Source organism: Tetrao urogallus (assembly GCF_951394365.1).
Source record: "Tetrao urogallus genome assembly, chromosome: 1".
Taxonomy (NCBI): Eukaryota; Metazoa; Chordata; class Aves; order Galliformes; family Phasianidae; genus Tetrao; species Tetrao urogallus.
The window spans coordinates 186,268,897-186,293,049 of record NC_136813.1 but is presented as its reverse complement, the minus strand read 5'-3'; the positions used below and the strand labels follow the sequence as shown (position 1 = coordinate 186,293,049).

The 24,153-nt window shown below is 42.7% G+C and overlaps 1 protein-coding gene across 1 annotated transcript in view; it reads left to right on the top strand.

Annotated features, from left to right (window-relative positions):
- Positions 1-13,971: 13,971 nt before the first annotated feature.
- ELAPOR2 (endosome-lysosome associated apoptosis and autophagy regulator family member 2) overlaps positions 13,972-24,153 on the top strand; it is a gene marked incomplete at both ends in the record, with an annotated part of 89,300 nt that continues 79,118 nt past the window's right edge. The window contains one exon of the mRNA XM_079548839.1: positions 13,972-14,067. Coding sequence (XP_079404965.1) covers positions 13,972-14,067 — 96 coding nt within the window. The remainder of the gene's footprint in view (positions 14,068-24,153) is intronic.

The following is a 24,153-nucleotide window of genomic DNA, read 5'->3' as shown; positions in this document are numbered from 1 at the left end:
ATGATTCCTGTAGCTCCCTTCCAACTTGAGATATTCTGTGGTTCTATGTTAGTATGCCTCACCTTCCTGCCCCTGCTGAAGTACTGCCTCAGCTTTCTGAGTTGACCCTGACACGTCTATTGTCACGGCCCAGCCTCAAGCAACACCTTGTTTGTTCTCTGCTTCTCTGGCTAAACCCTACCAAGGCTGGAGAAATTCCTGCACAGTCACAGCAGTGCTTCTGCAGTCAAGCATTATCATTTATTTTGAAATGATTCAAATGGTATCTTAGATTCCTAATTTTTTTTTTTTTTTTTTGGTCGTATTTCTGCTGTTTTAACTTTCCACTCAATCTTCATTTTGCAGGGTATTCATTTTGCAGTCCTACTATTTGGGATATTAACTTCCAATTTGTAGTCTATAGGAAGAGACTCTTAAACACTCCTCAAATAGACAGTTCAGAGCAAGAGCCATTTCTCTGGATCTGACCCACATCTGCTCTTTGTAACTGAGTCAGTGAGTACACTTCAGGGTTTTCTTCTGTGCTGGTAACAAACTCATCCCATTTGTGGGGAAGTCTCTTTTTATTGCTCTGAAAGAATGAAATATTGTGGGTATTTTTTTTTCCTTCTCAGTTACTATGGGAAAGAACTGAGAAGCAATTCTGAAGCTGACAGCTTTTTGTAAGGCTGATCTGGATTCCTAATTCAAAACTCTTAAAGTCACATTAAACATCTGATCAAAGTGTTTTGGGTTCCATTATCATGGATTTCTTAAACAGAAACAGATGGCACTTTACTGTGTGGAAGCATTGAGATTGCTTGCAGTTCTGGTTTTTTACCTAGGGGAAATACTGTGCATATGAATTCTTATGTAATTCCTAAAAAAAATCCAAACAAACAAGAAAAAAATCCAACAAAACAACAACCCCCCAAACCCACTCTAGCTTTGCAGATCTCTTCCTACTATGATAAATCATCCATCTCTGAATTACTCTTTATTGCATCTTCCAAAACAGAACTTGGACACCTCTGATTCCCTGTGATTAAAACACTAACCTTTATGAAGATTTCATACAATTTCTATCTTTTGGTCCAGCAGTGTTCTCCTTACAAGAGAATTTGAGCAAGAAATTATGGCTGTTCTTAAGCATTGCTGTAGAGAGAAAGTAGGTAGGAAGCAAAACACAGTTACCAGGGTCCTGCTGAAGTCCATTCTCTTATAATTTTAATGATCACGTGAAATTAGCCCCCTGAATTCTATGGAAATTTGGGCTTCACCCCAATTCCAAGCTCTGCCTGCGCAATCAGCTTGCTGAGAGAAGACTTAAGTTCAATGCGTCTGCATTTTCCTCCTGTAAAACACTCTTTTTTTTAATCACACACAGGAACAACACTGCTCCCTCCCCACCAACTCTGCTTCTGCTTTATTTATTCCTTAACATTGTGGTTCACAGAACTGCAGCTCAGTAGCTTTGCAGGTCTACAGGTTTGCTTCTCTATTTTATGAAGGAATGTGTGCTGTGGGATTACAGTGCAGACTGAGAGCAATTTATGCCATTCTCTGTCCAAAGCCTCTCTCTAAGGCAGTGCAGGGCAGCCCCATGTTACCGCAGATCTGTGAGGTGACTCTTGTAGTGCTGTAATTAAAGACAGAAATTCAACGGGTGACAGAAGTGGAATGTCAGGGGAAGAATTTGAGTTAAGCAGGCAGGACTTGTTCTGTAAGCCAGGATTTGTCCCACCTGCTCTAAATTTGAATGAAAACAGAATATTTTTCTTTTTGTTGTACAGAATAGTTAGGACTTCAGGAGTGTCAGACTATCACCACGAGGATGTAAAGTGAATCCTGGATCTTGATGCTCTGTTTCTATGCATTTTGTGTAGAGGTTAAGAAAGATAATGCTCTTAGATAACCATCTTTGTAAAAGCAGCTCCCAGAACCACATAGCATGAGGCTGAGTGTCAGTGCCTGGAATGTGGATGAGGATCCTGTGCTCTGGAGGTTGCCTTCATAAGATTAGCAAGGGTTCTGCTTTGGCTATCCTGCAAAATGGCATTGTGTCAATGGGACATGTTACTTTAATATAATTGTACACAACAGTTTTGAATAAAAACAGAAGGGGCAATTTGTGGCCAAAAATCAAAGTGCTGTAAAGAATTGGAAAGTATTTTAAATTCAACTTATTGTGGGGAAAGGTGCAGATTTTGCACCATCTCTGCTGAAGATGCTTTTCAGCTGCTTCAGCAATACCCTGTTCTATGGGTGGACCCTGATTTGGAGAAGTAATATCATGTTTGGACAGTCTTGGTGAACACCACAGTCTTCATATGGCTCAATTATCCAAAGATTTTGTAGGAGTTTGTAGGGTTAATAGCTATGAAATAGAAGTGGAAATAAGCTTAGCAATGTCAGTGATTTTCAATTATCCTCTGAAACTAGCACTAGTTTGGGATTCACCTCAGCAAGCATACATCTACAGCTCAGACACCTGCATTCCAGCTAGCTGCCAGGCTCTTCCAGTGGAGAGAGAGTGGCATTTACTGGACATCACTCATCCCATTTTAGTCCAGATGTCTCAAACAAGCCGTGTGAATCAGAATATGTACAGCAAATGACTCTGAAATGTTTGATATTCAGGCTGTTCCACCTTAAAAATCATAGACAGCTTTAGTCTATTTTTAGTAAATCACTGTAATGGGACAAAAATCCTTAGGAAACGCAACGCATAATAATCATCCCACGATCTTTTTCAATCAAAACGATGGTTGACGCAAAACACTTGTCTTGCATAGTAAATATCTGTTATAATCTCAGTGTTACCATTGCGTGGAGACCCCCCACTCCTCTGCACTCTCCCCGTGCAGCCTCGTTGAATATTACAGCAGCTTTGGTTGACACTGCTGACGAGAGTCCTTTCTCCATCAGCTCAGCTGCCAGCTTTGCAGCAGCTCTGCCAGTGCCAGCTTGGGGACTCCTGACACTGCTTCGGGATTTTTGGCATGGAAAGCTGGCTTTATTTAATATTGCTCTTCCTTGGGTGATGCTCTGCCAAGAATTTTTCAGATCTTTCTGAAATGATTAAGGAAGATTTAAGGTAAGAGTGAAATGAGCAGCACTAAAATGCAAAATAAGAAATCTGTTATTAGATTTAGTCATATAAATCATAGTTACCTATGTGCTAGCAATGGGACGTCTGAGTACTAGGTGGCAGAGTTTAGAGGCAGAGAAAGTCCTGTTCAGCTGGCCTGACCCAAAGCTTACAGTCTATTAGCATAAAACCCCGCACTTGTAGGCCTGCAAGATGTGGCATTAGACTTCATGGTGGCTGTGAGCTCTCTCTGTGATACATTAAACCTTTGGGGGATTTTCAAGCCTGTTGTGCTTCTGCTGCCTCCAGATACCTGGGTTTGGTTGTTACTTTATTGATGTCTCACTTACCTGTATTTGAAGGAGTTTGCTGGAGACACATAAAGAAATGCTCACAGAGAGTTGTCTTTGGGGAATGTGGGTTTTGTGTAGATGTCCAGGTGGTGAGAAGAGCTTAAAACTGCCCAGCTACAACTGGAATAGGAGGAAGGATGCAGTTCCTCTTCAATAAATGCCAACAAAATCTTTGTATTGTCTTTCTGTCAGAGGGCTCAGTGACCTGAGGCTGGTTTTCCTTGTTTTCTTTCCAATGGGAATTAATTATTTTTCTGAGACTTCCTGAGTAGAAGACAGGGAAAGCCAGATGCAGTGACTAGATGGGTACATTGCATTTGGAAATGAATTAAGCTTTCCTCATCCGATATTTCTAACATCAGGCTTCATGGTTTGGCTTCGCACATTTTTAACTCCTGTGCTTCCGTCGTGGTTAGCACAGCAGAGACCCATCGTCATCAGCCTCAAGCACTATTGGATTCCCCACACAATAGCACAGTCAACCCAACCCACGCATCTGGAGGTGTTGTCTTTCTCAGCTGAGCTGCTGGATGAGGACTGAGTCATTCCTGTTGTCTCTGATTCTTGAAGGATATTAGGATATTAGGCAAAATTTCTTCTCAGAAAGAGCAGTGAGTCATTGGCACAGGCTGCAAAGGGAGGTGGTGGAGTCACCATTTCTGAAGGTCTACAAGAAAAAGAGTAAATGTGGCACTGATGGACATGGTTAGTGGGCATGGTGGTGGTGGTTTAACAGATGGACTAGATGATCTTAGGGGGCTTTTCCAACCTCCATGATTCTATGATCTTTGTTTGCCAGATTGTCTGGAGCATTTGGGGGTCAGGTGGGCTGCTTCCATTTCTTCAGCCACTTTAGCCACCAGAAAAATGGAAGGCAATTTTTATGGAGATCGTGTTAAAAGCATGTACCCAAAGAAAGCCCTCATCCTCTAGGCTGATTGCTTTTCTGTATATTTGTTTTAAAAAAAGGACCAAACCACATGTATACAGGTGTATGTTGTATAGTATGTGTATATATATATGTGTGTGTGTGTGTTAATTAAAAATAAATAAAAAATATTTCTGTGTAGTTAATTAATGCTGACATTTAGCTGAGATATGCTTGGAAATGAGAACCATCAGTGTTCAGCATTCGTTCCTGAGTTTTAAGTGAATTGTCCAGCTACTGCAAAAATATCCAGTGATTACTATGTGTGAGCTGAGCACAACCTCCCATCAGCTTTTGAAAATGCCTGTAGTATTTTCATTACTTTGATAAATATCAAGGGTCACTTTGAATCTGAAAACAGAGATTGCTTCAGCAAAGCTTTTAACTTAAGGCTGACATTTTACTGTACCTGAACGGTAAAGCACATTTTCAGAGATTAATTCAAATGCACAATTCACTTTGCAAGGTTAATTTCAAATTCACTCAGGCTGATCTCTTTCAGGTCTGGTGGGTTTCTAATGATGCTAATATTTGTATTTGTTAAAGCCAGAGGTACTAAAGATTCACCTTGCCCTCATCTTCACCATTTCTCTGTAATATCTAGGGATGAGTTAATACATGACCTCACAGAGGGGTTAAAAAACCTTTCAAGCCCTCAATAAGTAATGGAATAGAAGTAAAACAGCGGCATAAATCTGCTATCTCTTCTGTTGGAGATGGCCACATTCTGGCTGTCTTCATCCCACCACAAAATGCTTTGTCCTTCCCAAGGACCTGAGGTCTGGGGAGCTTTCATCAGACTCCTGGTAGGTTGTCCTAGATCTCTTCTTGGGAAGGTCAAGGCTGGAATGATTATCCAAGTGCTAAGAGCAAGCATACAAGGTCTCCAGCATGAGATTCTGTGTTCCTATAGAGACTTGAATTGAGGAGTCTTGCACTCCAGCTTCACTCACTAGGTACTGCGCTTTTTTGGCCACAGTCACCACGCAGAACAACCCTTCTGCCTCCTGGAGAAACTCTCCTGAACGCCTTTGGAGCAGCTCTGCTGAGGAAGGGCTTGGGAGTCTAAGTAGACGAAGAACTTAATATGAGCCAACAGGGTGCACTTGTGGCCCATAAGGCCAACAGCATCCTGAACTGCATCCAAAGAGAGGAGGCCAGCAGGGCCAGGGATGTCAGGGGGAAATTTTTCACTGAAAGAGTAGTGAGGAGCTGGCACAGCTGCCCAGAGAAGCTGTGAATGCCCCATCCCTGGAGGAACTCGAGGCCAGGTTGGATGGGGCTCTGGGCAGCTGAACAGGTGGGGGGCAACCAGCCTACAGCAGGTTGTTGGAGATGGGTGGGCTTTAAGGTCCCTTCCAAACCAAGCCATTCTGTGAAAATTCTATGATTCCATCATGTTAACTCCTTCTCATCCCAGCATCACAAAGGCTTGGTAAAAACTGATTTACAGATATAGAAATTGAATTAAAGAAATGTAAAACGGCTTCCTTGAGACATCAGAAGGCATGGTTCTGTCTGGAGAAGAACACCTATTAAAAGCATCATTCATCTCTCAAGTCTATTGAAATCCCATCTTGCATCTTGAAGTAGAGACTAAATAATAAGGTATAGGATGCAAAAGAATACATGTTTTCTGGAATGAGCCAGTGGCACTGATGGGTGTGGAAAACACATCCCTGTAGTACTTGTGAAACCAGGCAGATACAGTTGTCTGCAGGGACTCCTCCTTACCACACTGCTCTGCATCTCAGAACCAAGGCGTTGGCTATGAAGTTGACTCTCTACCAGGAATTGTGATTTAAGATAAAACAGAGGACCAGGCTTTTCATTCCAAAAATTTTGTTTCAACTGAGTTTGTAGACAAAGAGGGCACTGGGAAAGTAAATCTTTAGGTAAAGCAATACATTGAACTGCAGTTTAAGGAAGGGGGTAATCTGAAATCAAGAAAAGCAGTAAAGAGAAAAGCAAATACGTAAGGAAACAACTAAAATTATAATAAAATGGTATCTACAAGTACTCTACTTAGCCTAGTGCTAATATATTAATGGTGTAGGCTGCAATAAGTCACTTCACCCCTTACACTACAGATTTACATTTGTGTATTATGAACTATATACTGTGATGTGTTACCAAACTTAAAGAAGCTGACAGAGGAATTGATATTTTGTGGAGCAAATCAAGCTGAGATTTGTGTCTCAGGAAGGTGGAAATGGTAAACAGGCACAGTCAATTCCCTGTCCAAATACTGCCACATTTTCTGGAAATGAAACATCTTTATTCTCCTAAAGAGGCCAAAATGTGCTTTAAATTGCAGGACTCACTGATCTGCTTAAGTGATGGTTTGTCCATAAACCATGTGTGAAGCATCTGAGATTGATTCTGAGGCATCTCCTGAAAGTGGGGACAATGTTGCAGAGGTACACCTACATCTGCTCTCTCGTCCTGCAGAAAGCCCAGACCAAGAACCATGAATCCTTCCCCAAATAAGCAGACCTCCCTCCTGAAAAGGGTGAAGGTGCCCATGGAGTAACAGCCCCCAAATGGGGGACTACTCCTCTGCTGGGTTGGCTCCAGGTCTCCCTTTTTCCAGTGTAGATCAATAGTGAACACAGAGAGAATGGGGTTGATGAAGGAAAAAATGTGGAAGTTTCAGGACAGGAGGTCTGGAAATTCAGCCACGTAGGCAAAGAGTTTATGCAGTCTTTATTTCTGAACATGCACTACCTGAACGGCTGCAGAAGTTGTTTTCAGAAATTAAACTTAACTGGGCCCACTGCACTGGATAAATGCTCTGTGACTCATCCAAACTGCAGCAAATCTGCATGGTGACTGTAGCAGTGATAGGATGTAATAACCTCTCAAATATATGATGCAGGTGACAGTTAGATGCTCTCATCTAATTGCAATAACTGACAGACAGAAGAATAGGTCATTACGAAGGTTTTGCTTTAGTGCACATCTTTTATGGGATTTACTGCTTCCTGGACTGTTGATGATAGAGGTGAAAACAGCATGGACACTGACAGAGTTGCTAAAATTATTGTGCATTTTAAGATATGCCTACCATAGCTGCACCACCATCTAATACCATGTGTTCTGCTTTTCCTGTGTGGATCTCTACACACAGAAGCACACTTTGCAGCATTACTTACATTTGCAGATACTTTGAACACTTTGCAGCAGAGTCAGATGTTGATGATGAAACGTGTGTGGCTGCAGCCTCCTTCCTGCTGAAGTCCCATAAGCATAAATGGGACTTCAGGTTGACTTGTAGGTCAGCTTATCAGGGTAGATCAGGCTGCTCTGTCATGGCATCCCCTTGGAATCACCTTGAAAGGATCTTTTTGGGCTTCATGCTGGAGTAGGGTCATTTCAATTTCACATCCATGCATTTGAGATCAGAATCGGGCTTCTCACATCATAAATTGTATCTCTGACTTCTATTCAAATGACTTTCTTACAATCTGTGACATTTAGTTGGGCACTTATTATTTGTAAAAACTGTTCCATGAAAGTTTACAAAAGCTCTCTCAGGAGCAGAAAATCAATACTGATGTTAATACTGAGTTACAGTTGTTTTCAGCAGTGTGTGTCAACACTAGTGGCATGTTGGTGCAATTAATTTTGCTGCCAACCATAGCAACAATATGGTAATAAAATATGTCATATCTACAGAAGTTCCTGTTTATCAAGCAGGTGGGACTTTCAGAAGCATTTTAATGTTGGCTCATTGCGGCTCACACTGACTTCCTTGGCAGAGCCAGGCATTGCTTTCTTTAAAGATTCTGAAGAGCAACGAAATGTCATTGATTCAAGGGGCAGAAAGACCTTTGAGAAGACCCTTGATGCACTGTTTTTGTCACTAAAGTCTCGATCAAGATCAAACTAATCAATGGAAAATATGAGCACCTTTTCCTCCCAGGGGACACTGTGACATGGCTGTTCTGCCTTCTGTTCTTTCCTACAGTCAAGGAGATGCACTTGCAGAGCCCTCACTAACCTAAGAAGTTGATCAGCCTCAATATTCATAGAATCATAGAATCATCAAGGTTGGAAAAGACCACTAAGATCATCCAGTCCAACTATCAAACCCATCCCCACCATGCCCATGGACCCATGTCCCTTGATGCCACATCTCCTCTTTTCTTGAACACCTCCAGGGACGGTGACTCCACCATTTTCCTTCCCAATATCACTATGGAAATGGCAACATGACTCGTCCAGGTAACCTTTCCTTAAATGTTATTTATTCAGCATCATCCATCTCAACATATTTCATGCACCAAATCCACACAGCTGGAACGTACGGATTTTATCTTTTAGCTTTCTGAACAGAGCCCCATTGCTTTTCAGATGGCTCACCCAAACTCCTAGACTACGTGTTCTCTTTGGACATCGCATACCAAGATGGAGCCTCAAGCGTCATCTAATAAGGCTCGTTTTCACATGCAAAGTCAAGGGAATCATCATTACTCAACACACCCCTACTACCCGAAAGCAGATAAATAGGTCTGCTGGGAAAAGGCAGCTGTGGATGGATGACTGAGAAACTCTAATGGCAACAGCAAAAGAGTGTGAAAGCTGATCCCACTGTCTGTCATCAGTCATCCTGGAAATATTTACCACTGCTGTTCTCCTTACTCAAAACAAACATGCTAACTGATTTTAATGCAGTGGTTGCTACTTTTTGTTCTAAATACACTGGGGAAAAAAATCACCTGGCCTATATAGTTTAAAATGGAACATGAGTGTTTTCCCCTTAGTTTGGAAAGCAAAGAAGGTGCTGTCAAATCATGTTGATGTCTCAAAAGCAGAGAAATTCCTCTCTTATATCTGAATTTCTTCTGATTCAGATTCAAGAAAGGCAGCTTAGCTCTCTCACCTCTCTCTTTCAGATCTATAAGATTAAACAGGCGCTGAATGCTTCGGATCTTTTGTGTTTAACCTTTAAAAACCCATATTAAATTGTGTGCATTCAAGTAATTCTTGTACTGCCAAGCTATGAGCATGATTTACCAGAAAATTCACCTAAAGTCACAAAGAGAGAAAGTATGAACAGATCACAACTGGAAGACACACAGAGATTTAAAGGAGATGCAAAAGATGAAGTTTGCTGGAAAAGTAAAAGACAGGCATTTGGGGCATCTCTAGGGAGAAGAGATCAAAATGCAGTAATTGGAAATGTGGGCATTAAGAAAGGAGGGAAAAGGATGAGTGCTGAGTATTACACACTGGGGTAGACAATTACAAAAAGGCAGCAGAAGCTGGTCCTGATTTTTCTCTAGCCAAAAAGCCAGTGTTTTTGCAGAGTTCTGCAGGTGTGGGTTTACATAAGGACACCACAGCTACGTGATGAAGCCTGCATAACCCAGATCATGTAGCCCAGCAACCACACCGTGCTCTCCCTGGTCCATCTCACCATGCTGTGCTCTAGTTTGGATGCAAATGGGACTGTGGTTTGTGTTGTATAAGCGAGGCAGAGATGTGCCACGTAATACATACCCAAGCTGGAGGACATGGACATCATCCAAGGAACAACCTAAGCAGACAAAGAATGGTGGGATTCATTTCACTATGTGTAGGTAGCCGCGACTGGGTTAGGTGCAAGTTAATGGAGAGAAAAGACATTTCTAAGGTGACATTCAACCCCTCTTAAAATATGTGATTAAAGCATATCAGATGAGACTATCATTGCTTGCAGCTCTGGACACTTTGGGGTATCATTTAAAGCAAGTTCTAAATGTTTAAAACATGTTTTAAATTCTTCATCAGTGCTGATGGATGGGTAGCAGCTTCAGGTTGGGTACTCAAGGATGTGAGGAGCATCATGGTCTGAGCAGGTGGCATCTTCTCCAAATGGGACTGGCAGATATGATCCCTCTGGTGCCCTGCCTTGGCTGCTGGGCTGTCCTAACTGCACCACAGTGCTATGCATATACATCAACTGTCATTGAAGGGACTCGATCTTATATTTGCTCCCAGGTTTGACATGGCTGCTCTCCAGCTCGAGGGGAACCACATCTGGATCTAGCACTGAGCTCTCCATGTGCGCCCCTGCTGCAGTGTAGGACATTCCCCAAACTTCTCCATTCTTCTGTGGTCTGGTTGCACTGGGAGACGGGTCCCAGTAAAGAAAACCCATTCATATTAATCACCTTTCCACACCAACCACGAGTTTTATCAAGAGCAGGCAGAATGAAAAAGGGTTAACAGCTTCTTTTCCTCTGTGATGTATTCCCACGCAAGCCAGTGTCAGCCTACAGGCCTGACTAATCCCGAGTGTAGTTACTAATTGCTGTCTCCAAACAGTAGCTGGCAGCCATTTAATTTTCCCTTTCACTTGGTGTCATTAACAGCAGTGACATATGGCAGCTCCTCCACCACGGTGACTGGCTATGGGAGAAACCCATGGCTTAAGCTCTGCAAACACCAAAGTCCATGATTAACATCTCATTGCTGGCAGGAAGAACTATTTATAGATTTTAGTGTTTAATGCTTAAAAATGATCAGGTTTCTCTAAGCACCGCTGTGACTGCAGTATGAAGGTACACTTTTAAGAGCATCTTTAGCTTACACTGGGCTCATGGAGAAGCACAAGGAAGCTCAGGCAGTTCTGGAGATGGAGCTTGAAACAAATCTCACAGTGGCTGCATTAGGAATTATTACTACTTGGCTTTCCTCCTTTTTTCTTTTGAAATAGACTTTAGAAATGTACTTTGAAATAGAAGGGCAAGGCAATTGTCTGTAACTTAGATTGTGTGGTTCTTCTCAATTACTTTTGTATCCTCTCTTAGATTAGATTGAGATATTAGATATTAGATCACATTAGGTCAAGATTTCAGATACATTCTCTGAGCTCCCAGAGACATCTACTGCTATATATTTTTACTAAATACAAAAAACCTTTAAATCTGCTCCTGTATACATACTTCTTACCTTTTAGTGTGTGTTAGTTATGTGATGCTTCCCAAATCCAGCACAGCTTTCCTCTGCCTCATTAGTACAAGTCTACCTGAGCTGATTAATTTTTAAAATAATATATATATATATACATATATATATACACATATATATATAAATTCTTGCTGTCCTCATGCTCAGTAGGCATTGCAGAGTTTTTGCCATGCTGCCCTCACGTAAGATTTGCAGGATTTAACATCACAGGCATTTTGGATCCTATTCAAATAATGCAGTAACCAAAGTGACAACATTGCTGTTAAAGCACAAGAAATTTCTGGATCTTCTGTCACTCTGAAACACAAAACAAGAAAAAAAAAATCAACCTTCTGATCTTAGTGTTTTTTCTTGCTCTGAAGACAACAAGTTTCTTAGAGGAGAGCAAATAGTTTTTGACATAATACTCACTACTGGAAATGAGTCTCCAGCCCTTTAGTTGTAAACTGAGTTATTCTCTTTCTGAGTTTTAAAATTAAATAATTGAATGAAACAGAAGGGTAACAGAGCAGCTGATAAAGCCCACCTGGGAACTCACTCCTTTCCTGACCCATGGAATCAGCAGTACACTGGGGGCAGCAACTCCTCTGTTATTCCTCAGTGATTCTTAATCTCAGAATCATAGAATTGCTCAGGTTGGAAAAGACCTTAAAGATCATCAAATCCAACTGCATCCTACCTATACTACCCTAACAACCCACAGCTAAATCATAGCGTTACATCCAAATGGTTTTTAAACACACTCAGGGATGGTGAATAGAAAGCAATTCTGAATGCAAACTCCCAGACTGCCTCCCAGCCCTAACTTGGACTCAAGGCTGGAGCAAGATGAGCACTTTTCTGGATGTTAGCCTTATACCCACTTTCCGGCTATGAAAGGCATGCTGAGTCCAACCAACATCATTTTCTTCTGTACATTTCTGCTTTACTCCAGTGCTACAGGCCTAGGAGTGCCTGCAGCTTTGTGCTTTATTTCAGCAAATGTAACTGCTGAACTCTGCTGAAATGGCTGCTCTCAGACATTTCGTCTCAGGATTTTGTCCCACAGTTATGGGGAGCAGTGAATCTGTGGGACTGACTTTGTGATCTCCCTGAACCTGAAGCAATGCAAAACTCACAAAACAAAAAGCACCATCGCAGTTTCTCTCCTGCTCCTTACTTCATCTGGGGAGAAACATAATTTGTCATTTTGTGTAAGAGGGTACATAATGCTTTATTTGACATCCTGGCGAGGGATGAGGACCATCAGCCTAAGAAGCGATAATCTGTTTTCCTTCCAGCAGCCAGAGCTATAAGCAGAGCAAGGCAGGCTGAGAACAAAAGGAAATTTCAGACTCATTGACGTTAGCAGAGCATCACTGAGCTCCCTCCAGACTGCTCTGGCAAGATCCCCAAATGACATAAAATGAGCTAACGATACCATTTTGGTGTCAGTATGGAGTCACAGCAATGACACTGGGCAGGGATGGTGAGAGGGGTCACACAGGTCTGCTCCTGATCTCTTTGCAAGAGATGAATAAAAGCTGAGTCAAACCTGCATCACAGTGAGCAGGACTTGCGGTGAAATTGCCAAAAAAAAAGTCACTCGACAAATTAGAAGTACAAAAAAAGGCATTATGTATTGGAGCAAGAAGAGGTAGATCAATAGGGACAGGAACATACTGTGCTGGTGATATGGAGTGTGCTGTGCTGGGTTTGCTGTTAGGTAACAGGAGGCAGAAAGGAAGGGACAGAAGGGGGCAGGAAAACGTGCAAGCACAGCAGAGATGCCTGCCAGGGTGAGGAGCATTTAAAGCACTAAAACATGTCATGGGGAACGAGCAGTAGGGTATTTCTGGGGAAGGAGAGACAAAATCTGGTCTGAAATGCAACCAGAGAGAAGTCTGCATAATTTTGGGTATGCATTTGGGTCAGGCTTGAGTTGGAAGAAGAATTATCCAGTTCTAACCCCCTGCCCCACGCAGGGTTGCCAGCACTAAATCAGGCTGCCCAGGTCCCCATCCAAGCTGGTGAGCTGCTCTTCTCCTATCCCACAGAGAAAGGTCACAGGTCACCTGTGGTGGGTAGGTGAGTGATCCACCACGGAGATCTACCACACATCCACCACACATCCACCACATGTCCCATCTGGACAACTACCATGTGTCCCACCGGGTGGGATCCCAGCTTAAGAGAGGAAAACGGGCAATGCTAGCACAGAAGGAGCGAGGAGATGGGTGCCAGCTCTCACTTTGCATCCTGCAGCCATGCGCAAGGAGAGGGAGCAGGGCAGGTAGACAGGCAGGGGCCGCAGGCTGGCATCCCAAGCCAGGAATTTCATCCTTTGGAGATGGCGAAGGTGCAAGCAGGAGGTGCCCCCCGTTTCGCTCCAAGGCTGGCCGAGCCTCGGCAGCATGCGCCTGCGCTGCCTACCCGCCTTCCTCCTCCTCCTCCTCCTCCTCCTCCTCCTTCTTTTCCTCCCCGCCCCTCCTCCTGGCTGTGGCGGTGCCGGCTGCCGGCACGGGGCTGGCGGGGCCGCTGCGCTCCGTGCCAGCTCCGTGCGTCTCCCCGCTGGGTTATGCCCCGCTGCAGAAGCCGCAGCCGGGAGCGGGGCCGCTGAGCCCCGAGCGGCGGCTGCCGAGCGGGGAAAGGGGTGAGCGGCCGCTCCGCTGCGGGAGCGGAGGATGAAGCGAAGGATTTGGTGCCCGGGCACCGCCTGGGTGTGCTGCTGGCTGCTGGGCTGGCAGGCGGCCGCCCTCCAGCTGCCGCCCTGCGAAGAGGTGAGGTTTTGTTTTTTTTTTTCCCTTCTCCTTGCTCTGGGGTTTTGGACGTCGGTCGGGGTGGGATGCGGGTGAGCATCCTATATATGTGTGTTTATGGGATATGGCTGGGTACTGCCGCCTCGTAGGGGCTGCTCGTGGGGTCGGACTTGAGGAGATGGGACCCCCCGTGGTGCTCTCGATGTAGCCATCGCGAAGTCCCTCCAGAGTTCATCCCTGCGAGGAAATGGCAGAGAACGCAATCAAACAGGGAGATTCGGGTGGCCCTTGCTCTTTTCTAAATACTGTGCTGAATCAGTGCAGATGAGGAGGAGATTAAAGCTTTTCTGACCCCCCTGTGTCAGCCGGGAGTACCCATGCCTGTCAAATCAGGAGAGAAACTTTCTGCCTCTGTCCTGCTGTGACAAACCCAAAGAGAGCTGCAGGGCTGCTGCTGGGATGCCCAGCCCTGTGCTGGCTCTGCTGGCCTAGATGGAGGGGCCCAAGGCTGCTCCTTTACTCCAGGGTTTCCATCCTCATCCTTACGTGCAGGCGTATCCTCTCCAACACTTTTTGAGAGCGGCTGGGTCTGTGTCCTTTAAATCCAGGTGCAGGGGATGAGGAGGTTATGGGCTACCATCCCAAACAGTGCTCCGTGGCTGGGAAGAAGGAGGCTGCTGGTGGCTTGGCAGCAGTCAGTCCCCTTCTTCTTCCTCTCTGACGATGCTCACAGTGCCTTCTGTGGTCGCAGTGTTCAGCAGGAAATAGTTGTATATCCTCAGACCAAGCTGCTGTGGATGGCAGTTCTATTACGGGTGCTGCTCAGCAGGAGGTGCAGGAGCCCAGCACTGAGACACAATCCCAGGAATATTACCTGTGTTAGATCTCTTGTTTTTTGTATCAGAGGGAAAATTCAGTATTAGACTGGTGTGGGGAATCTTGCAGTAAGGGGGTAACCACATATTGGCTGTTTTGGGGATGCTTCTCCTAAATGTTGATTGTCCCAAAGAAGGAGCCATCGGCTTTGAATCACCCATCTTCTTTTTCAACCCAGAGAAACGGGTCCTTTTAGGGCTGATCTCTTCCCAAAGGTTTTGCTTGAAAGTTGGGTCTCTGCAGATTGCTAAAAGTGATGGCTTGGTACCAGCAGAGGTACCAAGAGGGTATGAGTAGAATTCTGAGCATTGCGTCCTGTGATGTAGGTGCCTAAAATCCCAGCTGGGCTCCTTTTCTGTGCCAGTTTGAGTCTGGACCTGAGTGCTTTTCCTTTGTTCCTTTACAGAATGACAGACAGCGTTGTTTACTAAGTTTCACTTAGTGCTTTTTGAGACAGAAACATGCTTCACTCATGTGGTTAAGGAGCTGTTTGTTAGCTTGTACTGGTGTGTGTGTGCTCCATGCAATGGAATATCCTAGGGAATACAATTACAAACATGTCTGGATGGAGGAAAAAACAAACAAACAAACAAAAACAGCTTGCAAAGAGCCAGGGTAGCAGAGCAGCTGCTTTGCAAAAGGGAAGAACAAAGTAGGTAGCTTATCTGAAATACAGCCAATGCCTGGCTATTACACGTCAGTCTCAAAACTTTGTCCTTTGCCATAATTCAGCCTGATTTCAGTGATCCTGTTGTGATCAACTCTGCTTTGAGCAGACTCGGGGCCAAAGCACTGCCTGTTACAGGGTCCTTTGAAGGACCTTATGGTGCTTTGAATACTCGGTGCAGGTCTTGTTGGTTTATACCCAAAAGGCTTGAGAAGCACAAGGCTTAGAGCACTGGCAGGTAGTTCATTCTGAATCTACAGGGGATTTTGACTTTTTCGTTCTTTGACAGCTTGTTTTTCTGTCTCCTCACTGTTCTGAGGAATATGGGTATCTGCCAGTTTGTGGGATTTCTGCATTGGTACAACATTTGGAGCAGTGGGATCTGGCTGTGCCTGAGGCTCTATGGTTCTCTGATAGCGTAGACAGTAAAATAATAACATTTTGCAGTGTTGCTTTCTGGAAACCTTTTTGACATTGGTTTCTTTCATCAGGAATGGTAGTAGTTCAGCACACTGCATTTAGGAAGAGTGTGTCTGTGCTGCAGACCAAATGAGCAGCAGCTCAAGTGAATTTTCCCGTGGCTGGCTGTCATGATGTACACTGATGGAGCCATGGCCTTCCGGAGTAACGTGGTTCAAGCCTGGCAGTGATGCCCATTTGTACCATGAGGTCTCTCAGAGCCCTGCGATGCCAGCAGCTGCTCTGCAGGTGTGTTAAGTGCGTCTCTATGAGATGGGCATGGTTTGACTGAATTACCGTTGGTGTGCAGATGCTGGGGAACCACTACTGTACCCTGTACTTCTGGCAAGTCAGTAACTTGAATTACGATGAGAATAACTGCTTGATGATTTTTTTTTTCTTCTGCGTTTGCTAATGATGAATGGGATACTAATGCACATGTTTCATGTGTTGCATAAATTCCGACTTTGAGTGGAGTTGATGACACCCATGTTTTTCACTGGCATTAAATACACATTCAGCTATCATGATGGAAATGATGAGATATTCATGCCCATCCCCCTGCCACCCCGGCGTGCAGTTTTGTTATGCCTTGTATTCCAGTGCTTTCTTGATGCTTTTTCTGGACTTTCCACCTGAATGAGTCTTTTTTTGGTTTTCCCTTTGGAAACTCTTGCAAAAATGAACAGATTTCGCTTTAAGGAAATTTTAGCTGATGCTCTGCCTAAATAGAAATTTTCTTCATGTAATCGTTGCTTTCCTTCTGTTGTTTTTGCGTTTGCAGTAAAAAATTCACAGAGTGACTCTTCTGCTTTCCATTCAGTCAAACTGTTTGCAGAGAGATAAGAAGTATCAGAGCTGCTGTTTCCTTTCTTAGATTTTTTTCTGACTCTTAGTCACCGTGCAAGTTGAGAGCAAAAATGTGTGCTTTTGAAATAATAGAATCATTAAGGTTGGAAAAGACATCTAAGATCATCCAGTCCAACCATCACCCCATCCTCACCATGCCCACTAACCTGTCCTGCAGTGCCCCATCTACACATTTCTTGAGTGCCTCCATGGACTGTGACTCCACCGCCTTCCTGTGCAGTCTGTGCCAATAAATTTTGATGCATGTAATACATGTGATGCTGATATATTGGATATTTTACCTGCCTTCTGGAAAAGCAGCAAAATCAGATTCAGAATTATAAAATGAATAAGTGAATGGAGAGGATGATGCTAAATTCCTTCTCTATGGGAAAGTATTTTTGTATGAATCTGCTGGGATACTTCTGGAGAAGAGAGAAGTGATAGAAATAATTTATCTGGACAGAGAAAAAATCTTTTATGAAATTACTTGCAAGACAAAGCCAAGAAAATCTTGAGGAGAGATGTGAAGCATGAACTTGAAACTGGGTCAAGTGCATTATTTCAACTTAGTTGAAATAATGTCCATTTTTGTGATGAGAAAATGTTAAAAAAAATGTGGTGTGCCTAAGCTAAGTATGAAGTGCTTTAAGAATATTAGTATCTTGAATCAATATAATAGGTAGTAAGATAAGCAGTTTGAAGAGAAGTGAAACTCTGTCCTTCTATGTTAAGGATGGAGAGAAGATATGTGTCAGTCTTGGAAGGATGTTATGTAACAGAACCAGATAAAGTCAGCACACCTGTCACCAAAGATAGGCTGGCAGGAATAACAGGAACATCTGCTGGAAGGAATTTGAGTATCTCGTATGCTTCTGTTGTAAGTGAACTGTGCTGCTTGGAGAAAGGTTTGGGGTCATTGTGGGGGGCCATGTAGGACAGCATCCAGTGTGTCATGGTGGAGTAAGTTGAGTGGGTGATTTAAAAAAAAAATACACACACACATTATATTTATACGTACATATATACACACACATATATAATAATAATTATATATATTATACATATAATTATATAATATAAAGTTAAAAAATATATAAATTGTAATACTGTTCTTGTGTCTTATTAATACTCAGGAACTGAGGAACTGTATAAATGGTTAAGAAATGTATGGCCATCACAGAAGACATTAAGGCTATTGAGATAAGAAAGGTATAACTTGAGGCAGGAGAAGAAGAACATTTGTTACATACAAGGGGTGGAGAAAGCTAACGAGATATGAATCTGTAGGATAAGATAGAAATAAAAATGTGCACTTGAATGGCTAAATACTATTAGTGTTAAAAAGGTATGCTTTTATTTTCATTTAGCTTTCAGTAACTTGTGGAACTTGGTCTCTGGGACTTAGTCTCTGCTGGGTTTGAAGTCTCAGAAGGGATTATCTTGTTGCTAAATGTTTAGAAAGGAATGCTTCTGAGTAGGTTCTGTTGCTTCTTGGTATCCTTTTGCCTTTCCCTGAAGCATCTACACTGGCTATTTTGGCAGCAAAACAGCAGCTATGTTTACCAGCTGCTGGGATGATCTAGTATTATATTCCCTGATTTCTAAACACCCTAAAGGATTTTAGACCCTTAATTTATGAGTAATTCATATTCAGCAGAAGAAACTGTGGGAAGATTCCTAGACAGATCATGTTATTTTTATCTCCTGCTGCTACAGAGATTTCTTTCTCTGAGGTGAAATGAGAAATGGACAGCTACCATTTGCCACTGTGATGGAAGGTCGTAAAGATGAGGAAAGAAGAGTAATAACCGTGCTATAAAACTGTTGACAATAAAGTTGATGGAGTGGAAACAGATGCATGAAAGGTGAGAAGACAGATGCCAAGGCATAGGTACTGCAGAAGAAAACATCACCATTTAGCACGTAGGCAGACCAAGGAATTTGGAACCCAAAAGGAGGATGAACAGTAATTTGAAAACTGGAAATTGAACCGCGGTCTTAGTGACTCAAGAATAAGAAAACTAGATGCAGTGGAAGATGCAACAAGACTATAAACTCAAAAGACGAGCAGACATTAAACAAAGAAAAGATTACACTCTTCTACCATCAAACACTACTTGATCACTCAGCACAAGTATTTATTGTATGTAAGGAATGCTGAGATTTTCCTTTTTTTTTTTTTTTTACCCCTTTGTTCCTCCAAGCTTTTGTAGATTTAGAGACGGCGAGTAAGGAGATGATCTCTGCTGGCATTTCCAACACATCATAGAATCATATCAAAGAGCCATAGAATGGCCTGGGTTGAAAAGGACCACAATGATCACCTAGTTTCAATCCCCTGCTGTGTGCAGGGTCACCAGCCACCAGACCAGGCTGCCCAGAGCCACATCCAGCCTAGCCTTGAATGCCTCCAGGGATGGGGCATCCACAGCCTCCTTGGGCAACCTGTTCCAGTGTGTCACCAACCTCTGTGTGAAAAAATTCTGCTGGTCAGAGGAGTAGTGTTGGGAATCCTGGGTGCGGGGTCCAGTGTGTGCAGAGATATGGGTTGTGTTTTACTTTGGTCATCAACTTCGGCAGTACTGTGTACTGATTTGTGCCAGTTGAGGAGGGGCAGGGGGTGCTAGGGAAAGGTCTGCACCAGAGGGTGGTGGGCATGGAACAGGCTGCCCAGGGCACTGGGCACAGCACCGAGCTGCCCGAGTTCAAGGGGTGTTTGGCCAATGCTCTCAGATGAAGAGCTACAAATGTGCAGTAGTCTCCATTGACGCTTGCTGAAGGAAGCAGTAATCACAAGTTAAGAAGTATGAAAGTAATGAAGTGCAGGATAGATCAATGTAAAAGCCTTGAGCCCTTCCTTCTTGAGATAGGAAAGGAACAGTGCTTGTTTGAGGATTGTCAAGGAACATGTCCCACCTGTCTCCCTGTTGTGGTCAAGGTCTTTCCATGGGTAGCTATTGTGAAGGCGCTGTGCTGATACCCGACATGGTTGTCTTTGCTGACTCTTCATCTAGAAAGGAGCATCCCTCATAGTCCCTATTAGTAATATTTCAGCTATTACCCTTGACTTGAAAATCTGTTCAGGTTTTGGTTGCTGGCAATGAAAACTTTTGGTTTTCAGTCTTTTGAAATTGAATTTGTGTCTGCATGAAGAAGAGAAATGGTTGGAAACCTTTTCTTTATGACCTTTTTACATTACAAATCATCAACCAAACGTAATAATGACCTTGTTTCTGAAACTTTGTGATGCTCAGTTTTATAAATTGTGCCAGACTGTAATCTCTGTGTATTTGGGAAAAGGGCTCAAAAATGTTTTAAGATGGTTGAAAATGACACGTGAAACTCCTCTGTGTTGATGCTGGAGATCCCATCACTGAATCAGAGGGAATGCTGATAATGCTGATTAAGAGGAAAATGAGAATGCCAAAAAAAAAAGGAAAAAAGGAGTGTAAATCGCAGAGATGACTCAAGTGTTTAGCCTCTGGTGGGACAGAAGTAGAGGAAGGAGCCTTTTGGACCCACCAGATTGGTCCCCTCTAGTTTCAGTTGTGGAATCTAAAATTGTGGTTGAATAGACTTTGTGTGGATTCACTCCAAGCTAATGGCAAAGACTGTATTTTCTGGTGAAAGAAGGAGAAGAAAATGAGATATTTGTCTGTTAATTTGCTAAAGGTCTGAAAAGAACTGGATTGTAGTCCTCCATTGTGGAGCTGTGCGCTCTGGTTTCAGAGATGCAAGCACCTCTGCAAGGAAAGGGGTGTTGGCTATAAGGTGTGCTTTCATTAAAAAAAAAAAAAAACACAACAAAAAACAGATGTTGAGCTGTTCCCAACTAGATTTCTTTCACAGAACATATTTACTGCTACAAAGAGGAGGCAGATCTTATTTGGTATAGTATTTACTGATCATGTTTATTGTCAGAAAATACATCGTATTGCTGAAATGGTTTGTAGTGATATTTGAAGGTTTTTGGAAGTATCTACAAAAAAAAAAAAAAAAAAAAAAAAGAAGATAAGAACTTTGATATTTGGGGGCAAAAATACTAGGAAGCTCAGCTTTTGTCTGTTTAGAATATATTTGACTTTAGAGGTGCAAACATTTTCCAGGGATATCTATAAGAAAATATCTCAGAATGTCTGGAACTGGATGAACATGAGGCACTGGAGCAAGCTTCCTGGGGAGCTAGTGGAGTCCCTGGAGGTGTTCAAGAAAAGGATAAATGTGGCACTGAGGGTTGTGGTTAGTAGGCATGGTAGGGATGGGCTGATGGTTGGACTAGATGATCTTAGTGGTCTTTGTCAACCTTAATGATCCTATGATTCTGTGAAAGCTTAGAGATACTTTTGTTGTAGTGAATAAGGTTGGGAAGCTAAACTATACTGGTTAACCAAGCTCAACAGGGAGTGCAAAACCTGTGCATACCGTCAGTGTAACTGTTGCTGGCTTCATAATGTATAATACACATTTAACAGTAGAGAAATCAGTGCACACACTGACTATACACTCCTGGAAAATGAAAATGCACTGACATGTTAAATGCCAGCAGCAAACTCAAGGGTAGAAATGATTTAGACGTCAGCTGTTGACTCTTAAAGTGTTAAATTCTTGCAGTATTTCTTGCAGCATGTGACGTCCTTCTGGTTTTGTTCTTCCTCTCTGAAGATTCTCAAAGGAGTATCTTCATATAGGCTGCCTGGCTTTAAAAAAACATGCAAGGATAGCACTGTGTCTTTTGAGTGATGCATATTGGAAAAGGATGCCTTCTGATTTTTCCCAGGCTTTTATATCCATGGCTCCCTCCTGCTGGCAGGTCAACAGTGCTGATCAAATGCTGCTTGTTTCTGGTTCACTCCTTTTTATCCCCAGCACTGTAGTTCCTTAAAGCAAATGAAGAGAAGAAGAAAGATATTTCCCAAGACAATTCTTTTATTCTCTCTTTTGTTTGGTCTTATTTCATCCCATTTTTAAAAAATCAGACGTTTCTCAGAAAAAAAGCAGGGACCTTAATTAGACTCCTTTATAGCAGGATTTATACTTGCATCTCAAGGATGCTAAGGGGAGGCTGCTGAGTAGAACTGGAGTGGAAAAAAATGATTCAGCTCTTAACACTCCACCTTTTCTGGCAAGCATCCACCCTGAAGGCCTGCAGATGAGCAACTCATCTTGCCTTGTGACTAACGTCAAGTGTCCTGGTTAGTAAAGTAATGGCTCTTCCCTGAAGCTGCTCAAATAACCCCTGAATTCAGGTCAACTCCCTCCTCTTCTCCTAGACCAGGCAGGATGACTGTCCATTGTTGCTGTTTTTTGATGCTAAAGGTAGGATTCACCAGAACTCTCAATTCTCTCTCTTTTTTTTTTTTTTTGGCTAGAAACCCAGTGAGCATTGTTAACCCCTGCACTGCAAGAGGCAGGGAATCCAGAGGCACTGCTCAGTCCTGTGCCAAAGTGACGTGTCCTGTTAGTGTTGAGGATCCTTATTGGGATGCACAGATCAGTCATCACAAATAGTTCACCCTGCCCTCTTGCTTGCCTTACTTAAGAGGAGCTGTAACGTGAAAAAGAATAAATTTCCTTTTTTTTTTTTTTTTTTTTTTTTTTTTCCCCAGTATTTTTAACTGTGCTTGATGCCAACCCTGCTTAAATATTTGATGGCTTCTCATTTTTACTTCCTGCTTTTAAATAAATAAATAAAAGCAAAAAACTGTTCTGCAGCATTGTCCATTGTGGTACTGACCTGCTAATCTCTGGAACTGCTTTACTAAATGAGGGAAAAGATTGCCACAAAGCCTTATCATGTGCTTATGCAAGAATCGTAGCTTTCATTGAGAGGAGGAAGGGAAAAAAAAGAAAAAAAGCCTGCTACTTAGGATTGCAGAGAAGTTGGAAAATATGAATAGTTAAATGAACTGGAGCTAAGTTGGGTAGTGTTTCAAAGATACTGTGGCACTTTAAGTTGCTTGGATTTTATGGGGATGGAGGCAATGATGCTTGACTCAAGGTTTTGGAAGGCTTTGTGTGGCTGTTAATAAAAGCATGATTTTTGTTAACGAACTGTGCCATTACTCACTTTAAGTATTTACAGTGCAAAATCTGATGGAGACTCAGTGACACCTCATTAGGAGCTGCAAAGTACTGGGAATAAAAGTAAATTATTCAGACAATATCCTGCTTTCTTAACAGTTTCTATCCTGCTAAAAACAGCTGGCTTTTTTTGATTAGCATGTTCTCTAGCATGGTTTTTGTCCGTGGAAGCTGGGGCAACACATCTTCTTGTGTTTAGCTCAGGACCTGCCACATGTCCACTGAGTATCACATAACAATGCTGTGATTCCATGGGGCTGCAACATGGCTCTGCAGTTACTTCAAGAACTCGGAGTAGAGAGAGTTACATCTACAAACCACTGTTGACCCAAGGCCAGATGTTTGTATACATCTTTTACCATGAACATGACATATCTGTTTTAATTGTGGAAGTCAGGTATGTAGCCTGACCTAAATGTCTAATTGTCAAAAGAGATGGTTGCCCTTCAAGGCTGTTTCCTTTTGCTCATCCTGAAAGGCTGGTGTGATTCTTTTGCTGAATGCACCCGTATTTTTATATTGACTACAGAGGGACTCTGGCTAACATCACTCAGACACCCTATTCTTAGTTAAGTAAAAAAAAAATAAAATAATCTGGTCCCATCAGTGCAATTAATCTCTGCTGTACCAGAATTACAGCAGTTATTTAATAAGAACCAATGTTGCTTACAAGCTGCAGGGACAAGTGTGTTTTGATAAGGGTTGGACATCACTGTGATGGAGCTGGGTCCCCACAGTGGGCTAATTGCAGTGGAGAAAGGGCCTGAATTTTTTGCCTGTGAACTGTTGAATTGAAATGGAAATGCACCAAGAGTGCAGCCTTGTCCCTTAGTTCTGGAGGGCTGTTTATTAGCAAGTTTTTTTCTTCTGCATTACAGAAGCTTCCTCCCAATAATACATTATCACACAGCAGTGCCCCTTTCCTATGCAAGGAATAATTAGTAGGAAGCTCCAGCCAATATAAATTTTTGTTTATGGCATATGCAGGACTAAAACAGTAAGCATATGTATAAAGATCAGATTGTGGTTTCTTTGTCAAATGGGCTTGACTTGTATTTGTTTTTTTTCTTTTTTTCTCCAGTGTGAAAAGGCAGGTGTTGAATTTATGGTTGCTTACAGAGTGCATAATTACAGGCTGACTGCGTTACCAGGAACACCAGCTATGAATGCGT